Raw genomic sequence first — 20,118 nt, forward strand, 5'->3', positions numbered from 1 at the left:
CCATTACAGCAGTGCTGATGCCTACCGCTGTTGCCAGAGTAGAGGCCCATCGCAGCGTGAATGCACGGACACACACAGAGCATGCAACACATTCAACTGAGCGGGATGTATATTACATATGAACAGATTAGAATAGAGGCATGGTTACAGGTGTACGCGTGTTTCCCTCCTGGGTAGAACCGACCTTTCACATGCCTCCTTCTCCAAACACTCATGCAGGGACCTGACCTGTTTTCTCTGCCTGCAGCGAAACCGCTAGCTTTTTTTCTAAGATTGGTGATGTTTACATGCACATCACAAATGTAATCATACCGCCACTGAGTGAAAAATGTAAGCGACTGCTAAACAGAAGGACAGCAGATCTGTCATGACGACTGAATAGGTTTGCACTGAAGGCTGCATTCTACTGGAAGTAAAAGAGCAAAAGCTGCAGTAGTGTGTTTTAATATAGTATGATGCTTCAACTAGCACGGCAGGAAAGACATTTCTTCAAGAGAATTTTAAAAGCTCATAATCGTCAGGACTGGCCGGACTGGCCTGAGCTGCTATGAGTACTATTGGCTGACCGCTGTGTATTGAATATAAAAGGGCAACATGTATTGCACACAGAACTGGACATCTACTCACCACTGCTGTCTCTCCTGCTTCTCCTGCTTCTTACCCTCATACACGACTGTTAGTCCCCAACTACAAAAACAGAGACAGAAAGATATTTGTTCAACAGCAGTACTACTATAAATGTCCCAGCGCTTATGGTTATCGGGCTCAGTCTGCCCCCTAGTGGTCATTCTGTTTACCAGTCACCGTGAGCTATTTTATTCTTGATTTTTTCATATTTATGTATCGCATTATTCAACGGATGCTTGATTTCGGTATATAAATCATACGTGGAGCTGGTCTTCATCACCAGGGGTTTTACACAGTATAGAGATTTATAAACAAAGTCTACAACCAAAAACACATCTTTTTTTGAATTTGACAACGACAAATAGCACCGAAAAAGGAAGAAAATTAAAAAATGTATAAAACATTGTTGTACTCTTGTATGCTATAGCAGTCGTGTGCATAAAAAAAATCCTTTTCTGCCAATAAGTATAAACCGTAATCAGGCTGATACCTTCCAGCAAGAAGTTTATTCAATTTTCAATTCAATATATTTTAAACCTCAGGGAGAGCAACAGAGGAGGGATCCCTCTCCCAGGATGGACAGAAGTGCAGTAATGACAATGATAATAAAAGCAGTCATGGTATCGGGAATAGAAATAGTAACGTGACTAATAAAAATAATGATGGCAGCAGTGGGTGTCAGCAGGGCCATGGCAGGAGGCCCGACCACGGCCCAGAGGGATATTCTTAATATTCAGACATTAAGATAAGCACACTTTATACTCTCTGGGCAGAAAGACTGCTTTGCCACTCAGTAATTATGAGGAGGATAAAAAGTGACATCAGTACCACACTGCATGTACTCACCATGTAGGAGGACGGACTTTCTTTTTAATACCCATGTAGACCTTTAGGTTTTTCACTGGCCAATCACGTTCTGTACGGTTACTCTGACAGCCGGAGAGACAGAGAGACAGACACAGTGAAGAGCCCGTGAAGGAATGGGACAAGAACAAATGAGAAAGTCACATTTGTTCCGAGTAAATCTTAATCTTACTCTCACTTCCTTGTACATTCTGAGAGAGTTGGAATTGAGGACGAAATATCGGTCGTGGAAACTTCCAGAGGAGCGTCCCAGGATGCTTCGCTCTTCTCTGAATTTCATCATCCCGTGTTTGGATGCATCCACTTTACTGGCTGGTGGGGGGGGGGGGGGGGGGGGGGAGATTATTAAGAAGAAAGTGACATTGATGACCAACAATGCAGTGATTTAGAGAGGACGTTGGTGTGTGTGTTTACCCAGGTAGAGCATCATCGCCTCCACGGCGAGGTGTTTCTTGATGAGCAGGTGGGACTCGGTGCCAAAGGAGTGAAGGGTGGGTAAGACTCGCTCCTGATAGTGCAGTGGACGTTCTGAGGGAAGTAGAGCAACACACAACGCAGGCCAAGGTCATATAAAATCATTTTAAGAATGATTGACAGAGTGATTTTCATAGCTGTGTTTTTGTGTTCCTATTCAGTGAACAATGGAATGCAGATGTGGCATACAGTGATGTCGCTTTTCAGCCTTGCAAGCAGTTTGAGCTGTCACGCCTTCATGCCAAACTCGAAAATAGCTTTTGTTCTTGTAATAGAAAAGTGACAAGAGAGAATCCCCTCCAGCTCGTCACTCCAACTCTTTCTAACACCCTTCCTTTGTATCCTTTGTATTCCTCTGTATCATCCTTCCTTCTCTTCCTGTAATCAGCAGATCGGTTTACCGGAAAGTGATGGGAAATCTGCTAAAGCAGTTACGAGTTACTGGCATTCGATAAGCCACCTACAGGTTTCCGGGTGGGGAACCAGATGTCCCACATACCAGGCTCAAAACAAACCACGGCACACGATCACAGAATGATCTTCTTGCCTCTGGGGTTCGGTGTCACTTTGAGTAGGCCATGTTGCGTGCTGAGTGGAGGGCACTTCACACGCTTTGCGTGATTGTTTTTGGTCGGCTGCTGGCGTTTTTTTTTTTTTTTCATGTTATTTTTACATGTAAACTCATGTTGATTTCCTAACCAAAGGAGCATATCTGTACATGAGCCAAAGAAATCCTCTGCTTCAACATCAAAAACCCCCCAAAAATATTTTTGACAAATGTTATGCCATCTCCCTCCGTCTTCTAATCCTTCTCACCCATTTCCTCCTTGTCGCTGACCTCCCAGCAGTTCCAGTACTCTTTGTCTTTAACCCGGATGTTACGCCGGTCCAGGACCTCACAGGTCAGCTCTGCTGCGGTCATAGAACCAGGGATCTGAGGGAAAAAGTTACGCAGTTACTCCAGAGTCTCACTCTCTTAAACAAAGGGCGAAATTGTGGCTGTGTACCAATTGATCATAAGTTGGAGGCGTGTGGCTGGTTTTTTATCATTAGCATAACGCCCCTAAACACTATAAAGGACATGTGATGTGCTGTGTGCAAATGCTCGGGCACATGCCCAAGTATTGGAGAGATGCCACCAAAAAAAGACTAAGAAGAATAACTTCAGCAGAAATTGAGGTACTGGCGTTACAGAAAAGTCTAAAAGCATCGAAGAGCAGTATGTAATCTATTCAGAAGCTTAACACACGCAATATCATCTCAATAGTCCTAACTGGTATCAATGGACCAACAGTATTTCTTTGGCCCCCATATTTAATAATCAAATCATTATAATTACGAGAAAACATACAACAATTTGTGGACTGTGAAAACAAGATGTTTTTTCATATATTGGTACAGTAAGAGTGCTCTCAACCAGTTGTAAAATGTTCGAAGGAAACATTGGTGAACCCCAGATATCAATGGGTAGTAACGAAATAAGAACAAATCATGGATACGAACAAAAACATGAGGACATTTGTTCTTATATTGTTTCCTGAATGAGGCCCAGTGTGTCATTTGGTGAAGTCCAGGTCACCTTAACGTGTTGCTCTGCTGTCTCCTTCTTTTCCTCCAGGTACACTGTACAGATGAAATGCCCTCCAGGTTCAGTCATCTGAAGTGTCCGCAAACAAAAAGGCCAGACAAAAAGATAACAGCATTAGGAGAACAAATAACAGAATGCAAAGATGCCCAACTGCAGCAAACGGGTGCATGTATACAAGTGTGCAAACAGCACCGGAGAGTGTTGTGTGCGAGTGTGTGCGACTCACAGGAAACGTATCGAGATTTCGCACTTTGATGATAACAGTGATCTCTTCCAGCTGCTTCTTGAGCTGCTGTTCATCCACCTGCAAACAAGTATGAACACAATCATTCTCTCACACAAACAACAAATCAACCATTCACCGACGTAATACTTTAATTACAGCAACAATCTTTAGATCTCTGGCAGAAATCCCCACCAGCATTTCAACCCTCTTTGTTTAGTCATTCTAGGCTTTTTTGTAGATGGGTGGTTGTCTTTCGAGAAAATTATATTTTGACAACGGCTGCAGGGATTTCATTCTAAGCTCATGAGAGGCATTATTCCCATCATCATGTATTTCCTCACTTTCATCTAGTTTTCCCATCTACTTCTCTATTAAATTGAAACAAACAGAGCATTGTAAGAATGTAATCTTATCAACAAAAAGCATTTTAATGCTGACAATAAAAAAAGAATAAAATAGGAGAGACTGGAATCTTTTCTTGAAGGTTTTCTGCTTTTTTAGAGCTTAATCTTGCAGCAAATATAAGATGGCATGCTCTTTGAGAGCTCAACCTTTACAAGCTACGCACTCTGTGTTGAGTTTGCAATTTTCTAATGTCATCACTTTCGTTAAATGACTCGGCTTAGAGAACAACAGTTTTACCCTCCTGTCATCCCTCTGTCAAACAGTGAGCAGCGAGTCTGACCTCAAAGATGGACGTGTAGTGCTGTATGAGGTCCTCTATGGCGCGGCCAGCAGTGAAGTCCTTCCCGTCGCTCTGGAACATTGTGGGACCGAAGACTATGGCCAGGTTATGGAGGTTCATCTGGTTCAGCTCAGAAAAACGCTGCACGCTACAAAACATGCAGGGAAAATATACATGGTTATATGCACAAAGACATGCACAGAGGTACAAGATCATTTAAATATGTGCGTTTCTCACCAATAGAGGTGGTTGATAAGGGCTTGTAGTGTAGCCTTGTTGACACAAGGCAGTCTTTTCAACAGCAGCTGGTATTGGGAGATTTTCTTGCTTTCATCCTGAATAGCTGCAGTAAGAGACGGAGAGAGGGAAAGGAAAAGAGAAGTGTCAGGAAGTGATGGGTGAAAGATGGAAAGCACAGGATGAAAGTGTAAGAGAGCAAAAGGGAGAGGGAGAGAGATGGATGCAGATGATATTGTTAGACAAATGCAGCGAGAGAGAAAGAAAAGAAAACAAGATTCAACTTAAAAAAGACTTAAAAGTGACAAGCTCCTGATACGGAGTGAATGTAGTGCTCTGACACAAAAGCTAGATTTGTGAACTGACATGCAAACAAGTGCAGGTGTTTGTATGGAGTTCTGTATAACAGATGGCGTCAGAGAGGTGACACCTGAAAGCTAGCTGTAGCGTCGCCAGATAATCTGATCAGGCAACTGAAATCATTCTGCTTCCACTATATGTCCTTCGTAGTTTAAATAGGAAACACTCCAGAGTTCGAAGTTCTCCAAACTTTCTGGAAGTGAAACTCACCACCTTTGCAGACATCTCTTGCCACACCAATACAATGTTAAGCCTGTTGGGACTAGTTTTGAAGTAGAAAATAGTCCCAACTGTCATAACTGTACAGGGCGAGATCTGTGGATTTCCCATTTTATTTACGTCTATTGCAGTGGAGTGGCAGCAGAAGTCTCACAGTATCTCCAAGTCACATGTAAAAAAATAGAAAATCCACCTGGATATCTATCCTCAAATCCTAGCGGGACTAGGCTGCAGGGCACACCGGCAGTCTTGTGAACCTTACCAGCAGCACTGAGCCAGGTGCTGGCATCCTCTGACGTGAACAGTCCCTCCCCCAACTCCCTGAAGAAGCGTTTGAGCGTGTTGGAGACGTCGTCCACCTGGTGCTCTTCTTCTCTCAGCCGGAGACTACGAGCATCATGACGAAATCTCTCAAACAGCGCTGTCACGCGGGATTGCACACCGCTCTTACGATATATCCCCTCAGAGGTCAAACCTAGAAAAAAAAATCCAAAATAAGCAAACACAAGATAATGATCGAAACACAGGCTGTGTCTATACTGTACCTCTCAGAAAAGACGTACTGTAACAGCATTGTAGGATTAGAAAACCTCGTTCATCCAACTTTCATATTTCAACTTAAACAGAAAAGATCATATGGTCCATTACAGATTTAGAAATTTAAACTCATACGAATTTAAAAATATCTTTGTATAAAGTGTAAAACACTATTTCACCTCAAAACAAGACTTCATTTGGCCAAACGCTGCTGAGGCATTGACTCTAAAGGCAACTGAACAGCATGTTGTCGTACTGGTAGACTCCTGTAGTGTAATTGTGATGTAAATGCAGGCACGTATACGAGTTTGTTTCTCTGTCCGTGTAGATCTCTGTCTGTCTCTTACCGCACCGCGTGATGTAGCCGATGCAGCTGTGCACTATGACAGGTATGTCCGTCTCTGTCAGCTGCTGCTGGCTCAGTGTGTCTCCTCCACTCCCCGCTGCCGCCTGGATGGCACCGCACCAGCCGGAAAAATCCAACTTCCTCTCTCCCTCTATGTACAGAGTTCTGAATAAAGAGAGAGAGAGGGAGAGAGGGGGACAGAGGGGAGAGGAGAAGGAGTGAAAAAAGAGAAAAAGGTAATTAACAAGTGAAGAAGAAAAGTGTAAAAATGCAAGGGAGTAAGGGGGGGGGGGGCATTTAGAAAAGACCAAAAATTATTCAGAGTAAACCTTGAATTTAAAAAGATACACATCACTATACTGTTGACTGTACACTGTATACAGTGGCTTTACATTGTGTGTCAGGTTGTGAAGTCATTGTATCACCATTCTAACAATCTCCCCTCTCACCTGCCTCTCTCCACCAGAACCAGCACCTCATTGTCTTGTTGAATCGCTGTAAAAAAAAACACATGCATAGCAATCTCATTATTCCAGGTAGCCATACTTTTAAACCGAGCAAACGTCACAGTACGTCTGTCCTTCAAACTGCTATATTTCATACTCTTGATGTGTTTATTTCTGGTATATTTCCAAATGACTGTTCTATGTCTGCTCAATCATCACATCTGAGCACCCTGTCACTGTGTGTGTGTGTGTGTGTGTGTGTGTGTGTACAGATTACAGTATAAATACAGTTAGAAATACAGTTTGTGTCCATGCGTCTTACTCACAGAGTTCATTCAGTTTGCGGAGGTGGATCTCCTCTGGCTGTCCCTGGCTGTCCTCCAGGTAGGCGTGAAGTGTGGAGCCCACCAGAGCAAACCAGCCCACCTTGGATGTTTGTAGGTTCAAGCCGTCTTTACATTTCAGCCGCCCGATCCGCTCAAAAGTCAGCTTCAGTAGCGGCTCTGCGGTGGTCGGGATAAAGCTCTACAAACAAAAGGGGGACATTCGGGCTTTTTAACACATTGCATATTAATCATTGTCTGCTTTCTCTTTTGATGATGATTACCTACTCCAGAGTTACTGAACCCCTCTGCGAAAGCCAATACTAATGTAATTGTTAGAAAGGTTAAAGCTCCTGTACAGTATTTCAATGACGGCAGGGGAATTGCCGTCTTTGTGGCTAGACTTGAGCCACGGATGTGTAGAAGGACAATCTACCATCCTGGCATTTATGTTTCCTGTGATGCTATAACTCTGATACATTAAATTGCTTTTACAATAATTGCAGGATTGTGTGTACAATCACTTTGCAACGTCCACTTTCAGCGGTCTCTGCAGAGCAGAAGGTCAAAGTAACTGTTGCTGCACAGCATCATGCAGCTGACAATGACATCAGCTGTAAAGAGCGCTGTTCTGAAGGAAAACAAGTCACAGGAAACAAGTCAGCATCAGCTGGCCCTGTCCTGACCACACTTTCCCATCTCAGCTGAGCTGGAACTGCACTCATCAGTGCTCTCCAATTTCACTACAGAAAAATACCGCCCCTCTGTAAGGGTCCACCTGAGGAGAAAGTAAAAGGAGTTGTGCTTGTGTGTCCCGACAGGTATTTGGTGGTTACCTTGGCAATAGACTTGACCCATTCCTTGTGGCTGTCTGGGTCATCGGTGCCGAACAGATAGAGACGCTCTGACCCGGAGTAAAGTTCAAAGGTGTGTTCATACCTGAGTGTTAGGAAGAGAGGTTAGGAGGAAGTGAGAGTGATATTTAAAAATATACTTTGAATCAAAAAGCTATGCTCATGGTCGAGACATGCATTGTGAATATTTCACTCAGACAGCTGACTGGAAAATAAAACCCAGATTCAGTTTTACACAGATTCAGTAACTTAATACGGACAGTAAGATGAATTGTAAACGGATCAGTTTGCGTGCGTGTATATACCCGTGTCTCTCAGGCGCGTCAACAGCCAAGCAGACGATCTCTGAAGCCTTCAAAGCACCGTTAGGGTTCGAGTTCTTGTCACTCTCATAGTAGCTGAAGGTGCCATCGTTCACAGTGCACCAGCGACGACTGAACTCTACATGGAGGGACAAATAAAGAGTGACAAAGTATAATATTAAGAATTATAGTAATATAAATAGCATGTGTAGACACTATCGTCTTGTATATTTACAGCAACTAGACCATGACTTTGTTTAGGGAGAGGCTTTACAAATACACAGTGTCCTGAGTATTCGTGTTCTTTGTTACGGTGAGGAGTGTAAGTAAGTGTTAGTGCCGATTGGTTGACGTGAATACCGTCTTTGCCCTTGCGCTCTGTGATGGCCCGAGCCATGGATGCGGTCTTGAACAGGAAGCCATTGTGAGACACACAACGCGGTGGTGAGTAATGTATCGGCTTGTCTTCATCCATCTCTGACCGTGGTAGCTCTGCAGGAGAACAAACTAAAGTTTAAAACAAAATCTTCTTGTGTAAAAACATGCAGGCTGTCATCGTCTGGGAGTCGATCTGATATAGGAGAAGTGCCTCTGGTAAAGATAAGAGGAAAACAGTATGTACAGTATGAACAGAATGTGTGTTTGGTTATGTAACGTTTAGGAATGACATGGTAGAAAAATGTTGATGTACGACAGTGGCACATCAAAGAAAGTATGAAGAAGATGCATTCAATAAGGTGCTTTTATGTAACCCTGTGCAGTCTTTACTGTACCTGTGTTGAGATTGAGGCTTATTAACTCAGCCTGTAAGGGTTGCGAGTGTGCGTTGGCCAGGGAGAGAGCAGAGGGCCAACTTGCCATACCAGTTGAACAATTCACATCTGCACCGCAGAAAATCAAGCTCAACGTTTCCAGCACATCGCTGCACTGCACATTTATACAAAGAGCCTAGGGAGAAGGGGAGAGGAAGAGAAACGCAAAACACAATTAAATCCTACAGACGGAGACAGTGATGTGTTGCTCAGTGTACAGAATGCTCCCATTGGACGTACGTCAAAAATAAATGGAACGATACAATTTGAGCGCAGGGAAAATCAAACCAAATGATCACAGGAAGTCAAATTAGCATATTTTTTGGGACTGAGTAGAATGACAAAAACTGCCTTTTACAGTTTTAACCTACTTTACGTACTTAACCTAGTGAATCTTAACCTGGTAAGTTAAAACTGTGTGTGTGTGTGTGTGTGTGTGGGGGGGGGGGGGGGGGGGGCAGGTCAAAACCTCCAGCAGGCCCTCTACTGATCCATAACCACCAACAGTGTAATGTGCATCCTAGCTTTACACACTGCTATAGCATTACCAAGTGTAAGCTAATGCAGTGTCTTGTTTGTTATTGTTGAGAAACAAATATATTGTACTGTCAATAAAAAACAAACTTAAGTCATTATTTTGGGATTTATAGGACCTGTGGAGGTTATTATTGTGATCAAACTACCGACATATTGTTCTCAAGTGTTTTAAGTCCTGTGCCAATTGCTGAGTCCACTCAAAATCCACGATATCCACATTTAATCAAGATTTAATATCAAAGAAGCCTGGAGCCATTTTTTAGTGATTAGTCTGGAAGTCCCCATGAACCTTTTACTTCACTTCAAAGGAGCACCAGTGAAGTGAACACTGATCTGAGAGATTAAAAGCTAACTCATCTAATAACTTTTACTGCTCTTGTTTGGGGCTGCACAATCAATGTAGATTATTTTGAATTAATTGTGAAATATAATTCAGCGGTATTGAAGTGTGACATTTGTTGATATTTCACTAAAGCAACTGTTGAGGTATTTACAATAGTTCCATTACAGCCAAGCAGACTAATTACAACCTTTGAATGTGCAACATGAAGCCATGTGACCAAAAACTAAAGTTAAGATGGAAATGCACACAGAATTAGTGGGAAATTAAACAAAAACACATTAGATGTGTCTTTGGAAAAACAAGAAAACAAGTATTTGCTGAATGTAGAAAACACATGATAAGATCAAAAAGTCAAAATATACTGTGAACCCATATGTAAGGACAGTGGAAGGAGGCAGAATACAACAGATGTTATGACTGAGAAGAGAATGCAGTGTTTTTACAGCTGAGGAACTGATTTCACACACACACACACACACACACAGTCTACTGTTAAAACCAACACGCTCGTTTGGATCTGATTGATAAATTCCACATCACTCTGTCACCCACACCCACAGACAGAACCCCTCCTCTATTCATACACTGTTGAGCCTCTAGGCACACATAACCAAACCAATTAACAAAGATTCCAATTGCACAAGATACCCCTACGCGCACAAAAGACTTGGACACAAACAGCATTTCTCTGCCTCCCACAACAGTGAAGACATCTGCGCTAAAAGCCAGCCAGCGATCTGGAGTGGAACACATCCATGTGCATGTATTGTTCAGTCCAACAGCCTCATTGTATGGATCACACGAGAGCCAAAAAAGATATATTGTGCCGTACAAACTTTAGAAGGCAAGCAACAGACAGTTAATTAACACATTATTAAACAGCTGTTTGACGATAGATATTAAAATGATTCACAAAGTAAATCATGTTTATAGCGAGGCAAAACTGGACAGATTCTTAAAGAGAGATTTTGTATCCCAGTCACTTCCACACAGTGTGGCATACAGCTTATTAATCACACGCTGCTATCGGATTGGTACTCGGGTATCAGCCAATAGCCAAAGCCCAGGTATCGCGATCGGGATGCATTCCTAGAGTACACACGCAGCACATTAGTGATGTCTGTGTTCATGGTTAAAGGGGGATGAATGTCACACTAGACAGTGAAGCCACCGAGGCGAGGGAGTGCAAAAGATTTATTTCAGTCTGAATACCGAGAACGTGTAACAGTCAGAAAAGCACATGAGTGCCAGTATCAATGGGAAACCATGTGCTAGACAGAGTGCTGATCCCTGGGGTGGGTTTGATCGATATTTTGTGTCTCCACCTTTTTCTGCTTGGATATGGCAGCGCATTTTCTCTTTTCCTTTGCCAGAAACACAATGTACTGGATTTCTCCTGCTTTATCTTGCAGTCTCTTGCTTCCCTTTCCTTCAAACTAGTGTGTGTGTGTGTGTGTGTCATAAATGTGAAAGCCATGCTGTATGTAGGTCAGTGTCCTGTAATGAATCAATAGTCAACCACGTGAATTCTGACGAAGAGAATTGCACCTATCAGAACAAAGTACAATGAGGAAATGGGTGTTTGAAGACCTCACGCCCTCCAACATCTGCTGCCTATGAAACAGGGAGTAATGGAATAACACACACACACACACACACACAGAAAGAAAGAGAGACGAGAAGGGAATTCAAGAATCTCCCAAGAGAGAGAAAGAGAGGGATTTTATCTGGGTGTGTCTAAAAACACAGGCCTCCATCTGGCCTCTGCAGTTATAGTGGACAGAAATGGAGGAAAAGAAAAGGATGCCAGGCACAGAAAAAAGAAAATATTGTGAAAGGAAGATGAAAGCATTTTAGTGGGGCACATTAATTAGAGACTAATTGTACTTGGCTACAAACTGAATATAATACAATCAGACATCTTTTGTACTGACACACACACACACACGCAGCCGACTCTGCTTTGTCCATTTCAGCACATACCGAACGTCCAGCCAAAAACACACATTCATACATGTGTGTATGCAGTGCATACTATGCACGTCCATGTATTAAATCCAGATGAGAAAGAGTTATTCACATATGTCCCGTCATTACCTCACCAGGGTCAGCATACAGAGAGACGGAGATGGAGGTAAAAAGCCAGACAGATGAAGGGAAAAGAGAAGAGAAGAATGAATGCGGCATAGAGGAAAAACACAAAGACAGACAGACACAGACAAATAGGGCAGAAAAGAAAAGAAAGCAGATCCCAGCTTTCTGTACAATTAAAAAGGATTAACGACCTAAAATACGACAGTGTGAATGAGACAATAAGAAGACTCAGTTGGAAAAGGGAATAAAGATGAGACAAAAGAACGAGCACTAGGGATTGGACAGAAAGAAAGGGTAGAAGAGATGGAGCTTTTCTTTTGTGTAAAAGCCACTTTCCATAACTATAAAAGCACAAAACAAGCCCATAAAGAGTTTTTACTTCAGCCTCTCAGCTCTGTTTGCTGTAATAAAAAAAATGCTGATGGTTGTCCAGCATGAAGTCGACATAGACAAAACAAACAGAAGCTTAAAAAAAAATAGTGGGATCAGTCATTGGTTGTGGTTGTCCAGGTGGGAGGACTTTAACTCATACTCACTAATGCTCGGGACAACAAATGGTGGATGGGTTTTACAATCTTAAGCAGACAGCTTTGCGTCAACAAATGCCACAAAAAGATGTATGAAAACAAGTCTCGCTTTACATAACTGTCCATGAATTAAACTTGGCACACATGCACACATACTTTCAAACTGCCAATATGTCTCTCTGTGGGAAACAGCTCAAGGCCAGACTGAGCATGTCTCTGTCAACCGTTTTATTATCCCCCGAAACAGTGCTCCTTGGTTTCTTCACTCTCTCACAAAGACATGGAAAGGAAACTACCAAACAACAAAGCATTTTAAGAAATGCGACATGCATGTCAATCAAAAGGCTTTGAAAAAGACACCATGAAACAAACATACTCCATAAAAAAGAAAACCAAGATGAGTTTGTGATTTTTGACATGCTCCAACACATTTTGAAGAATGCTTCATTAAAACATGAACACTATGTTCTTGCAAGAGGATACGAAACCCAATTCATTGATGAAAGACTGCGGAGAGCATCAGTTGACTACCTAGTGCAAAAGAGAGAGGACACAAAGCAGGAAGGGACCAAGCGAGAGAGACAATGCTGTCCATTGACAGAGGTGAGGTTGTCTACTCTGATTACACAGAGAACACATGGACACACACACACACACACACAAGCAGGGACAGAGAGAGCAACACAGACCAAAAATGCAAAGAAAGGGCAGAGAAACATGCCTACACACACATTAATATGCACGTTAACGTATCTCAGCCCACTCCCAGTGAAAACCACACACACAATAACTCCAATGTGCTCACTGACTTCGAGCTACAGCAGCAGTTCAGCAGCCTTGAGACAAAACGATGACCCACAGACACATTAAAGTATGTGTTTGTTTCATTGCACTGAGATAACATACTGTTAGCGATCCAAGGTCCACTGACACACATTCCTACACTCGCCCAGAGGTAATCTACAAAAAACACACAGATAAACACAAATACTTTCACTACCTTCCTCCTACAGCTCACTAGCACACACAACCTTACCTGTAAGTTCTCAGTTCCTTTCAATCACTGCTCTGTTTGAATGTCAGTCGACGCAGACAGGCACACACAAGGTTGCACATGCCAAAAACAAACCTCGTTTGTGGCGCTTGGCTCTGGCAGAAAGTTAAAGGGAATACCAGCAACTTACAAATGAGAAAAGGAGAGCCAGGAGCGAAGAGATCAACTTTCTGCTGCAGTCGAAGCAAACAATGAGGAGGGGAAGAGAGGGAGAGGCGGAGTTACAGCACATTCCAGCTGAAGCAGTGTGTAATGATGTCACATTCAAAAAGAAGAGGAAAAAAAAGAGAGACTTGACAAACAAACCTGAACGTGAGCCAGAGACACTCCAGCAGTACTCACACAGCACTCACTTCTGTTTCTCTCTCCTTTCCACCCTCGCACACACTGCCTTGTTGTCAATGCCTTCTTTCACAACTGCATAGTTAACTCAAACCCATTGCAGAGTGTGTTATTTCTGAAGACACACCCAAGTGGAAAGTGTAGCAACGCTGAGGAACTTCAAGTGTTTTAAATTTTTAAAAAGAACAGGTAGAGCAGGTTCTGCTTGAAACGAGGCGAAGTTCTGAATTCAAAAATTCTCAAGACAGGAAGCAAAGCGGGAAAAAGAGAAAGCCATCATGGAGGAAGACTAAAGGAAGAAGGGAGGAGTCAGCGGCTGAACAAAATGGCTTTAGACCAAAAACCAGGAGTGATTAGTGTGTGTGCGTGTGTGTGTGTGTGTGTGTGTGTGTGTGTGTGTGTGTGTGTGTGTGAGAGAGACAATAAGAAAACTTCCTTTATCTTCTTCTGCACATCCCAAACACAGTGACTCACTCACACAAGCTTGAACGCTTGAGTGAGGACAAATAGAACTCACAGTCAGGCGCTAAATTCAACTCACTCACACACTCAGTGCGTCTGTGAGCAGTCCACATTGTTTGCAGTTAAGTGGGTTCAGCAGCTAATGAGTGACCCAGCAGAGTGTGACACACTGAGGCATTTATTGCACACGGTGGAGCACAGCGAACGCACAATACAAAACCCCCGACTCCAGCCAGTCAGAAACTGTTCCCAGGTGTCCTGTTTCTGACTTCTACTGACTAAGTGTATCATGTTTACGGGGCAGAGGAATGCATTTTCTGACCTCTTCCATTAACAGGGACACAAGGACAGGTCAGAGTTACTGGTAGTCCACCCTGAGAGGGCTGTTGTCTTCAGGGTCCTGACTTCATCGTGACATCTCCCTAACATAGAGGCCACTGCTGATTCTCTTACAAAACTAGTATGCGCTGATGTGTTTTGCAAACACTGATGACTCAGAAGCAAGCCGGGAATCCACAAGACAAATTAAGTGTCACTCTAATTACTCTGATTGAGCTCGACTCTGAACGTCAGCTATCAAGATTATTGCAACTGAGCGTACTTTAAATACTGGACTTATTCTGGGATTCCGCCAGCTTTTGCAATCTAGGAACTTGCGTTTAACTCCAACCGCAGTCAGTTCAAATCAGTTTCTTGAATGCTCCACTTTGAGGTGAAGTGAAAATATAGCTTGCCTGAATCAGCTGTCTGGCGAGGGGAAACACACATACTTGCTATTTTGGACTTTTGTCACGTGTTTCATTCTGTTCTGTTGAACTGGTTTCACAGGAAAGGCCAGTTGTTGTTTTTTGTCTCTCTGTCAGTCAATCTTTCAAACAGATCTGTACATCCTGATCACTTCTTTATTCTTGGCATCTTTGTCACAGATTAGTCAGCATGCAGATGTACAGTGTATGGTGTGTGTGTGTGTGTGTTGTTGGGCTCTGACCATGTGGCTTAAACATGTGCTGTGGACAAAGAAATCAGGCCTTCACTTTGTCAAGCAAAGGTCTCATCCTGATTTGTAGTTTGAGGAGAGCAAAGGGATTTCACACTCAGGTGTGAATTCCCCCCCCCAAATAACCATGGTAACCGCGGCAATCTCATTGGCCGAGAGCCAAGAGACCCGAGGACCCCTGTGGTTCGGCCACTGTTCTATAAAACTCTCTGCTGCCCCCACCTCATGGCTTTCCCCCTTCGACCTCGGTTGAGTTAGGAGGCACACACCGCTCTCCTCGCCCGGACCCCCCCCCGCTGTCCAGGCCACAGAGAATCCAGCTTTCCCCCTTCGACCTCGGTTGAGTTAGGAGGCACACACCGCTCTCCTCGCCCGGACCCCCCCCCGCTGTCCAGGCCACAGAGAATCCAGCTTTCCCCCTTCGACCTCGGTTGAGTTAGGAGGCACACACCGCTCTCCTCGCCCGGACCCCCCCCGCTGTCCAGGCCACAGAGAATCCAGCTTTCCCCCTTCGACCTCGGTTGAGTTAGGAAGCACGCAACCGCTCTTCACCCGGACCTTCGTCCTGGACGCATGAAGACACCTCGGCCTCTCCTCCCCCCTCCAGCACGCACGAGGCCACGAGGAAACAACGGCCCTCAAACCCTGACAGGTCACGAGCCATTTCGCTGGACGAAACAGCCCGCGAAACGAATCCGCATCAGCGATCCGTTCTCTGCTTTTTGTTTCTTTTTATTTTGTGCACAAACCGGCACAGAGGAGCCCGACGAAGCCTCGCTCCTCTCGTGACCGAGGATTCCCGGCAAGACGCGCAGACACGTCGTCTCATCCGAAGTTAACTGTTCTCCCTGCAGCGAGTACAGACCGGACCTGCGTTTGCTCCAGAGCCACGCTAACGGACCGAAGCCGCGCCAGCTCACCGCCGCGCGACACACAGCGCCCGCTGCAAAGCCGCGCCGACCCGCAAGCTCCCCCCTGTCCCCCTTCCCGACGAGGAAAACGGACAGCTTTGCCACAAACACTTCCACGTTGCAACGAAGCATCTACAAGTAAGGTTCTTGGCATTTGGGCATAGCTTAGCTTAAATTAACGTAAGTTTAATTCAGGCCATTCATTTATATGTTGATATCCCCGTGTTTTTGTGTGTTTAAATTACTGTCGCGTGATATCGAGATATTACGCAATCATTACGGAGCAGAGAAGCTCCGCTGTATTTGTGTATCAACTATGACTGTTTGCTTGGGATTTATTTGATTTCTTTTCATTCATTGTCTTCCACTCCGGGTGGAAGTTCTCTTTTCATTAACTCGACTCGGTGAGTGAGCTGAGGTGCGTGGTTTATCACGGCATAAGTTACCGGCAGTTCCAAGACGACAGCGGTATATTTATGCATGATAGAACCAGCCAACTCAGGCTCCCTACCACATCGCACGCCGAAGCGTGATTCACTTCGAGTTCTTGCTCCTTTTTTCTCGTTCCTCCTTTCACGTAACACACACAGCTGCTAGTTCTACACCTGAGAAACCTCGTTCAAACGATCGCCTCACATCACGTGCTGCCCAGGCACACGTGAGTACATACAGCAGCCTAACTGCCATTTTTGTCCGCGTCACTCGACTCCGCCATCTTTGTAGTTTTTAGCTGTAGTTCTTAAGTCCCCTCCCCTTCGGCCCGCGTCACTCGACGCCGCCATCTTTGTAGTCTTTAGCGTAGCTGTAAGACTCCTTCCTGTTCACCCACAGACACACACACACACACACATACACACACAGACATACACCCTCATCCATTTTATTCATTCTTTAGTTTAGGCATATAAAATTGTATGATAACGTTTGTTGGTTGCAATATTAATTGATTTGATCATTTATTATTTTGATTTAATAAACTCTGTTATACTTTAAGGAGCAGTCGTCTGTGATTACTTGTGCATATGTATTTGATAAGACTGTATGTAGTAGCCGGTGCTCGAACTTAAAAACCTTCACTGTCACTGAATGTATAGTCATACGCAGACTATTGACATTATGAGTGACTACTAATTATGAGACTTAGTTTTATCGTTTGGTTATTGGTCCCTGTTCGCAGGGTGGTGCCCCGTTTATATTAATAATCATTAATAATTGTTACATACATCAATAATTCTATTGATATCAAGAATTCAGTTTCTTAAATGCTGATAACCCAAACACGCTCCTTTAGATCCCAACAGTGTGTGTTTCTGTTGGAAAAACTGAAATAATGTTTTTGTTTAGCCACTGTAATCTAAGCAGCTGGTTCCATAAAGTCTGTGTCCTTGTATGAACCAATCTTCACACAAGCTTTTCTCAGCTGTGTTCTCCATTAAGTGTCTTAGTTGTCCATCTCATCTGTTTGTTTACTTGTGACCGGGCATCAAGGGTTGATAGTAAATCTGTTGTGTTCACGTCAGCATATACGTAGGCTGATTTGCAACCATGCCGTCGTCCGAGATTAGGATAAGATGACCCTTGACCGAACGAGTTATCAAAGAAACGGATCCAAATGATGTCCAGACTTTATGCAAATCATTCTGTTCCAATGCATTTGTGTGTTGTCAGAGACTCAGAGACAGACCTTTGAGCAGCCACTTGACTCATAGTCTGTATGTGAATCAACTCTGTTCCTTCTTGCAAGAATAAATGTCCTGTATCATGATTTTTACATCGGTGTCATCTGTGACACTCTATGAGACATATGCACACAGCTGCTGGAAAAATAAAATCTTAAAGGAGGAACTGTGTTGTGATGCAAAGGGAGGAGTCAATACTATTACTACAGTCATCAATTTAGTCATAGCGGATTGTAAAACCAATGATCTCGGTCGCCTCTAAATCCTCCCTAAACCTCTCTTTCCCAAGGTCTGTTGACTGAAAGAATTCCCGATGTAGTTTTGCATATTAAATCTCTATAACCAGCGTGTGTATCAACTTCAAATGTTAGGGGAACACACACAAAAGCAAACAATCAAAGCAGTGATTTCAACTTACATTGTTGAGCTCTCTCTGGTTGCTGAACAGCGGGTGGTACTTCCTGTATTTGCCGTGGCGGTACTTGTTGGTGATGAAGCGCCGTCTCTCTTCACTGCAGCTAGACGGTTCCAAAGCTTCACTTGGCGGGACGTTAGCCGCCCAGAAGCTGTTTACCCGCTCGTTGCCCAGCAACAGAAACACCTGCATCACAGGTGGGGTTTAGGAGAAGTATTTCCACATTAAGGCGGATAGGAAGCAAATGCAGAGGCCAAGATGTACACTGTTGTCTGACTATATACACTGTGCAATTTATTAAGCATGCCTGTACATTCTTAGTATTATTTTCATTCTATCATATTGGACCAAGCTGCCAATGTGCTCTACCCTTATGTGTGTTCATCAATATAATGCATCATCACCACGAACTACTGCCTCAGAAATGACCACAGAGTTGAATCCAACCCCTGACACAGTTTCCACAAAACCTTTACATTCTGGGCTTCACAAGGATTAACTGCAAGGCTATTATATTAGACTGCATTACGTTATGAAAGTGTACCAAATAAAATGCTACCTCAGCATAAATTAATCTTCAGCTCTGTCTGGGTTTAAGCAGCTCAATGAATTGGTCATGAATAAGTAGTTCAGGTCACTGTGGACATAAATTGTATATTATTCTGTATAAACTCCTGTTTGTTTGTGTTTGTGCGTGTGCGTGCGCGTGTGTGTGTACCTGTATAAGCTCCTCTGTCCAGACTTTCCTGTCCATCTTCAGACTACGAACCTTTGAGATGCTAGGACCTAGTCCTCTGTGCTCTCCTGGAACAGAGACACACACACACACACGCACTCATTTTTAAGATAAAGTACAAACAAACCGTGAAACAGTTCTGTGAATTTCTACTGCAACCATGCATGAGTTTTCACACCAGGCTAATTAGATTTGTCATGTCATGTCATGGTCAAAATGTATATATAACAATATAACCTCTGTATAAAACTCTGTATTTTGAAGACATGTATGAAAATTATACTCCAAAACTTGCTGACAATGTCAACATCTGTTTCAGAGAAACTATTCACCTTGACTAATGTACAAACATAGATGCACACACAACAATAAAGACTAAAATAGACATGAATCCAAAGCCACGAACACAAACCTGCGCATCGCTTGCAGACCACCACGCACAAGTTGATGGCAGCCCATTCCGGCTGGGGCGCCTCACAGTCGGCACAAAGGCTGTTGCTAGGCTCCGCCCAGATCCGCTCGACCACCTCGCTATTCGACAGCGCCTCATCGATCGCATTCCTCATGGCGTTCACCCACTGCTCTCGTAGCTGCTCTGTTTCTGCGATGAAACTGCGCAGAGAGACAAACACACGGCCGAGTGTTAATGCCGACATTACGATGCTGATGACAACTACCAAGTGATGGAAATGAGAAAGCCTGTGTTTGGCCTGTGTGGTGTGTGAGTGTCTCCTTATGCTCATGAGCCCACTGAGTACTGACTCTTACTCTGCTCTTGTTTGCTAAAAATACTTGAATCAAAGACTGGAAACTATACAAACACACACGGACAGATTTGTGGCTTGACGCATAATCACATGTCTGAATCCTTCCTCTTCTCAACTGTCTAACAACACATCGGTCTCCGTCCTTAAAACACACACATACACACACTTCTCAAACCATTAAAGTTACAAAAATTGCACATTTAGACAGAGACACAAAATGACTCACGGCCCAACTCTTATACAAATACACAAGCCTTTTTAGATTTCCCCATCCTGTCAAGCTGAGCCTTTGCACTGCAGGCAGTTTGCACTGTCAGTCAAAAGACCACACACACCACACCAACAAAAACACTT

The 20,118-nt window shown here is 43.6% G+C and overlaps 1 protein-coding gene across 1 annotated transcript in view; it reads right to left on the bottom strand.

Annotated features, from left to right (window-relative positions):
• arap1 (ArfGAP with RhoGAP domain, ankyrin repeat and PH domain 1) overlaps window positions 1–20,118 on the bottom strand; it is a 46,522-nt gene that overhangs the window by 6,536 nt on the left and 19,868 nt on the right. The window contains exons 11-30 of the mRNA XM_079272283.1: window positions 19,410–19,609; window positions 18,980–19,065; window positions 18,265–18,447; window positions 8,862–9,036; window positions 8,449–8,580; window positions 8,092–8,227; window positions 7,769–7,871; window positions 6,936–7,134; window positions 6,613–6,658; window positions 6,165–6,328; window positions 5,543–5,755; window positions 4,702–4,807; window positions 4,465–4,612; window positions 3,780–3,857; window positions 3,545–3,622; window positions 2,782–2,899; window positions 1,906–2,019; window positions 1,664–1,803; window positions 1,474–1,556; window positions 628–687 (exon numbers count right to left, since the gene is read on the bottom strand). Of these exons, the coding sequence (XP_079128409.1) occupies window positions 628–687; window positions 1,474–1,556; window positions 1,664–1,803; window positions 1,906–2,019; window positions 2,782–2,899; window positions 3,545–3,622; window positions 3,780–3,857; window positions 4,465–4,612; window positions 4,702–4,807; window positions 5,543–5,755; window positions 6,165–6,328; window positions 6,613–6,658; window positions 6,936–7,134; window positions 7,769–7,871; window positions 8,092–8,227; window positions 8,449–8,580; window positions 8,862–9,036; window positions 18,265–18,447; window positions 18,980–19,065; window positions 19,410–19,609 (2,562 nt within the window). The remainder of the gene's footprint in view (window positions 1–627; window positions 688–1,473; window positions 1,557–1,663; window positions 1,804–1,905; window positions 2,020–2,781; window positions 2,900–3,544; window positions 3,623–3,779; window positions 3,858–4,464; window positions 4,613–4,701; window positions 4,808–5,542; window positions 5,756–6,164; window positions 6,329–6,612; window positions 6,659–6,935; window positions 7,135–7,768; window positions 7,872–8,091; window positions 8,228–8,448; window positions 8,581–8,861; window positions 9,037–18,264; window positions 18,448–18,979; window positions 19,066–19,409; window positions 19,610–20,118) is intronic.

This window comes from Melanostigma gelatinosum, assembly GCF_949748355.1.
Source record: "Melanostigma gelatinosum genome assembly, chromosome: 7".
NCBI lineage: Eukaryota > Metazoa > Chordata > Actinopteri > Perciformes > Zoarcidae > Melanostigma > Melanostigma gelatinosum.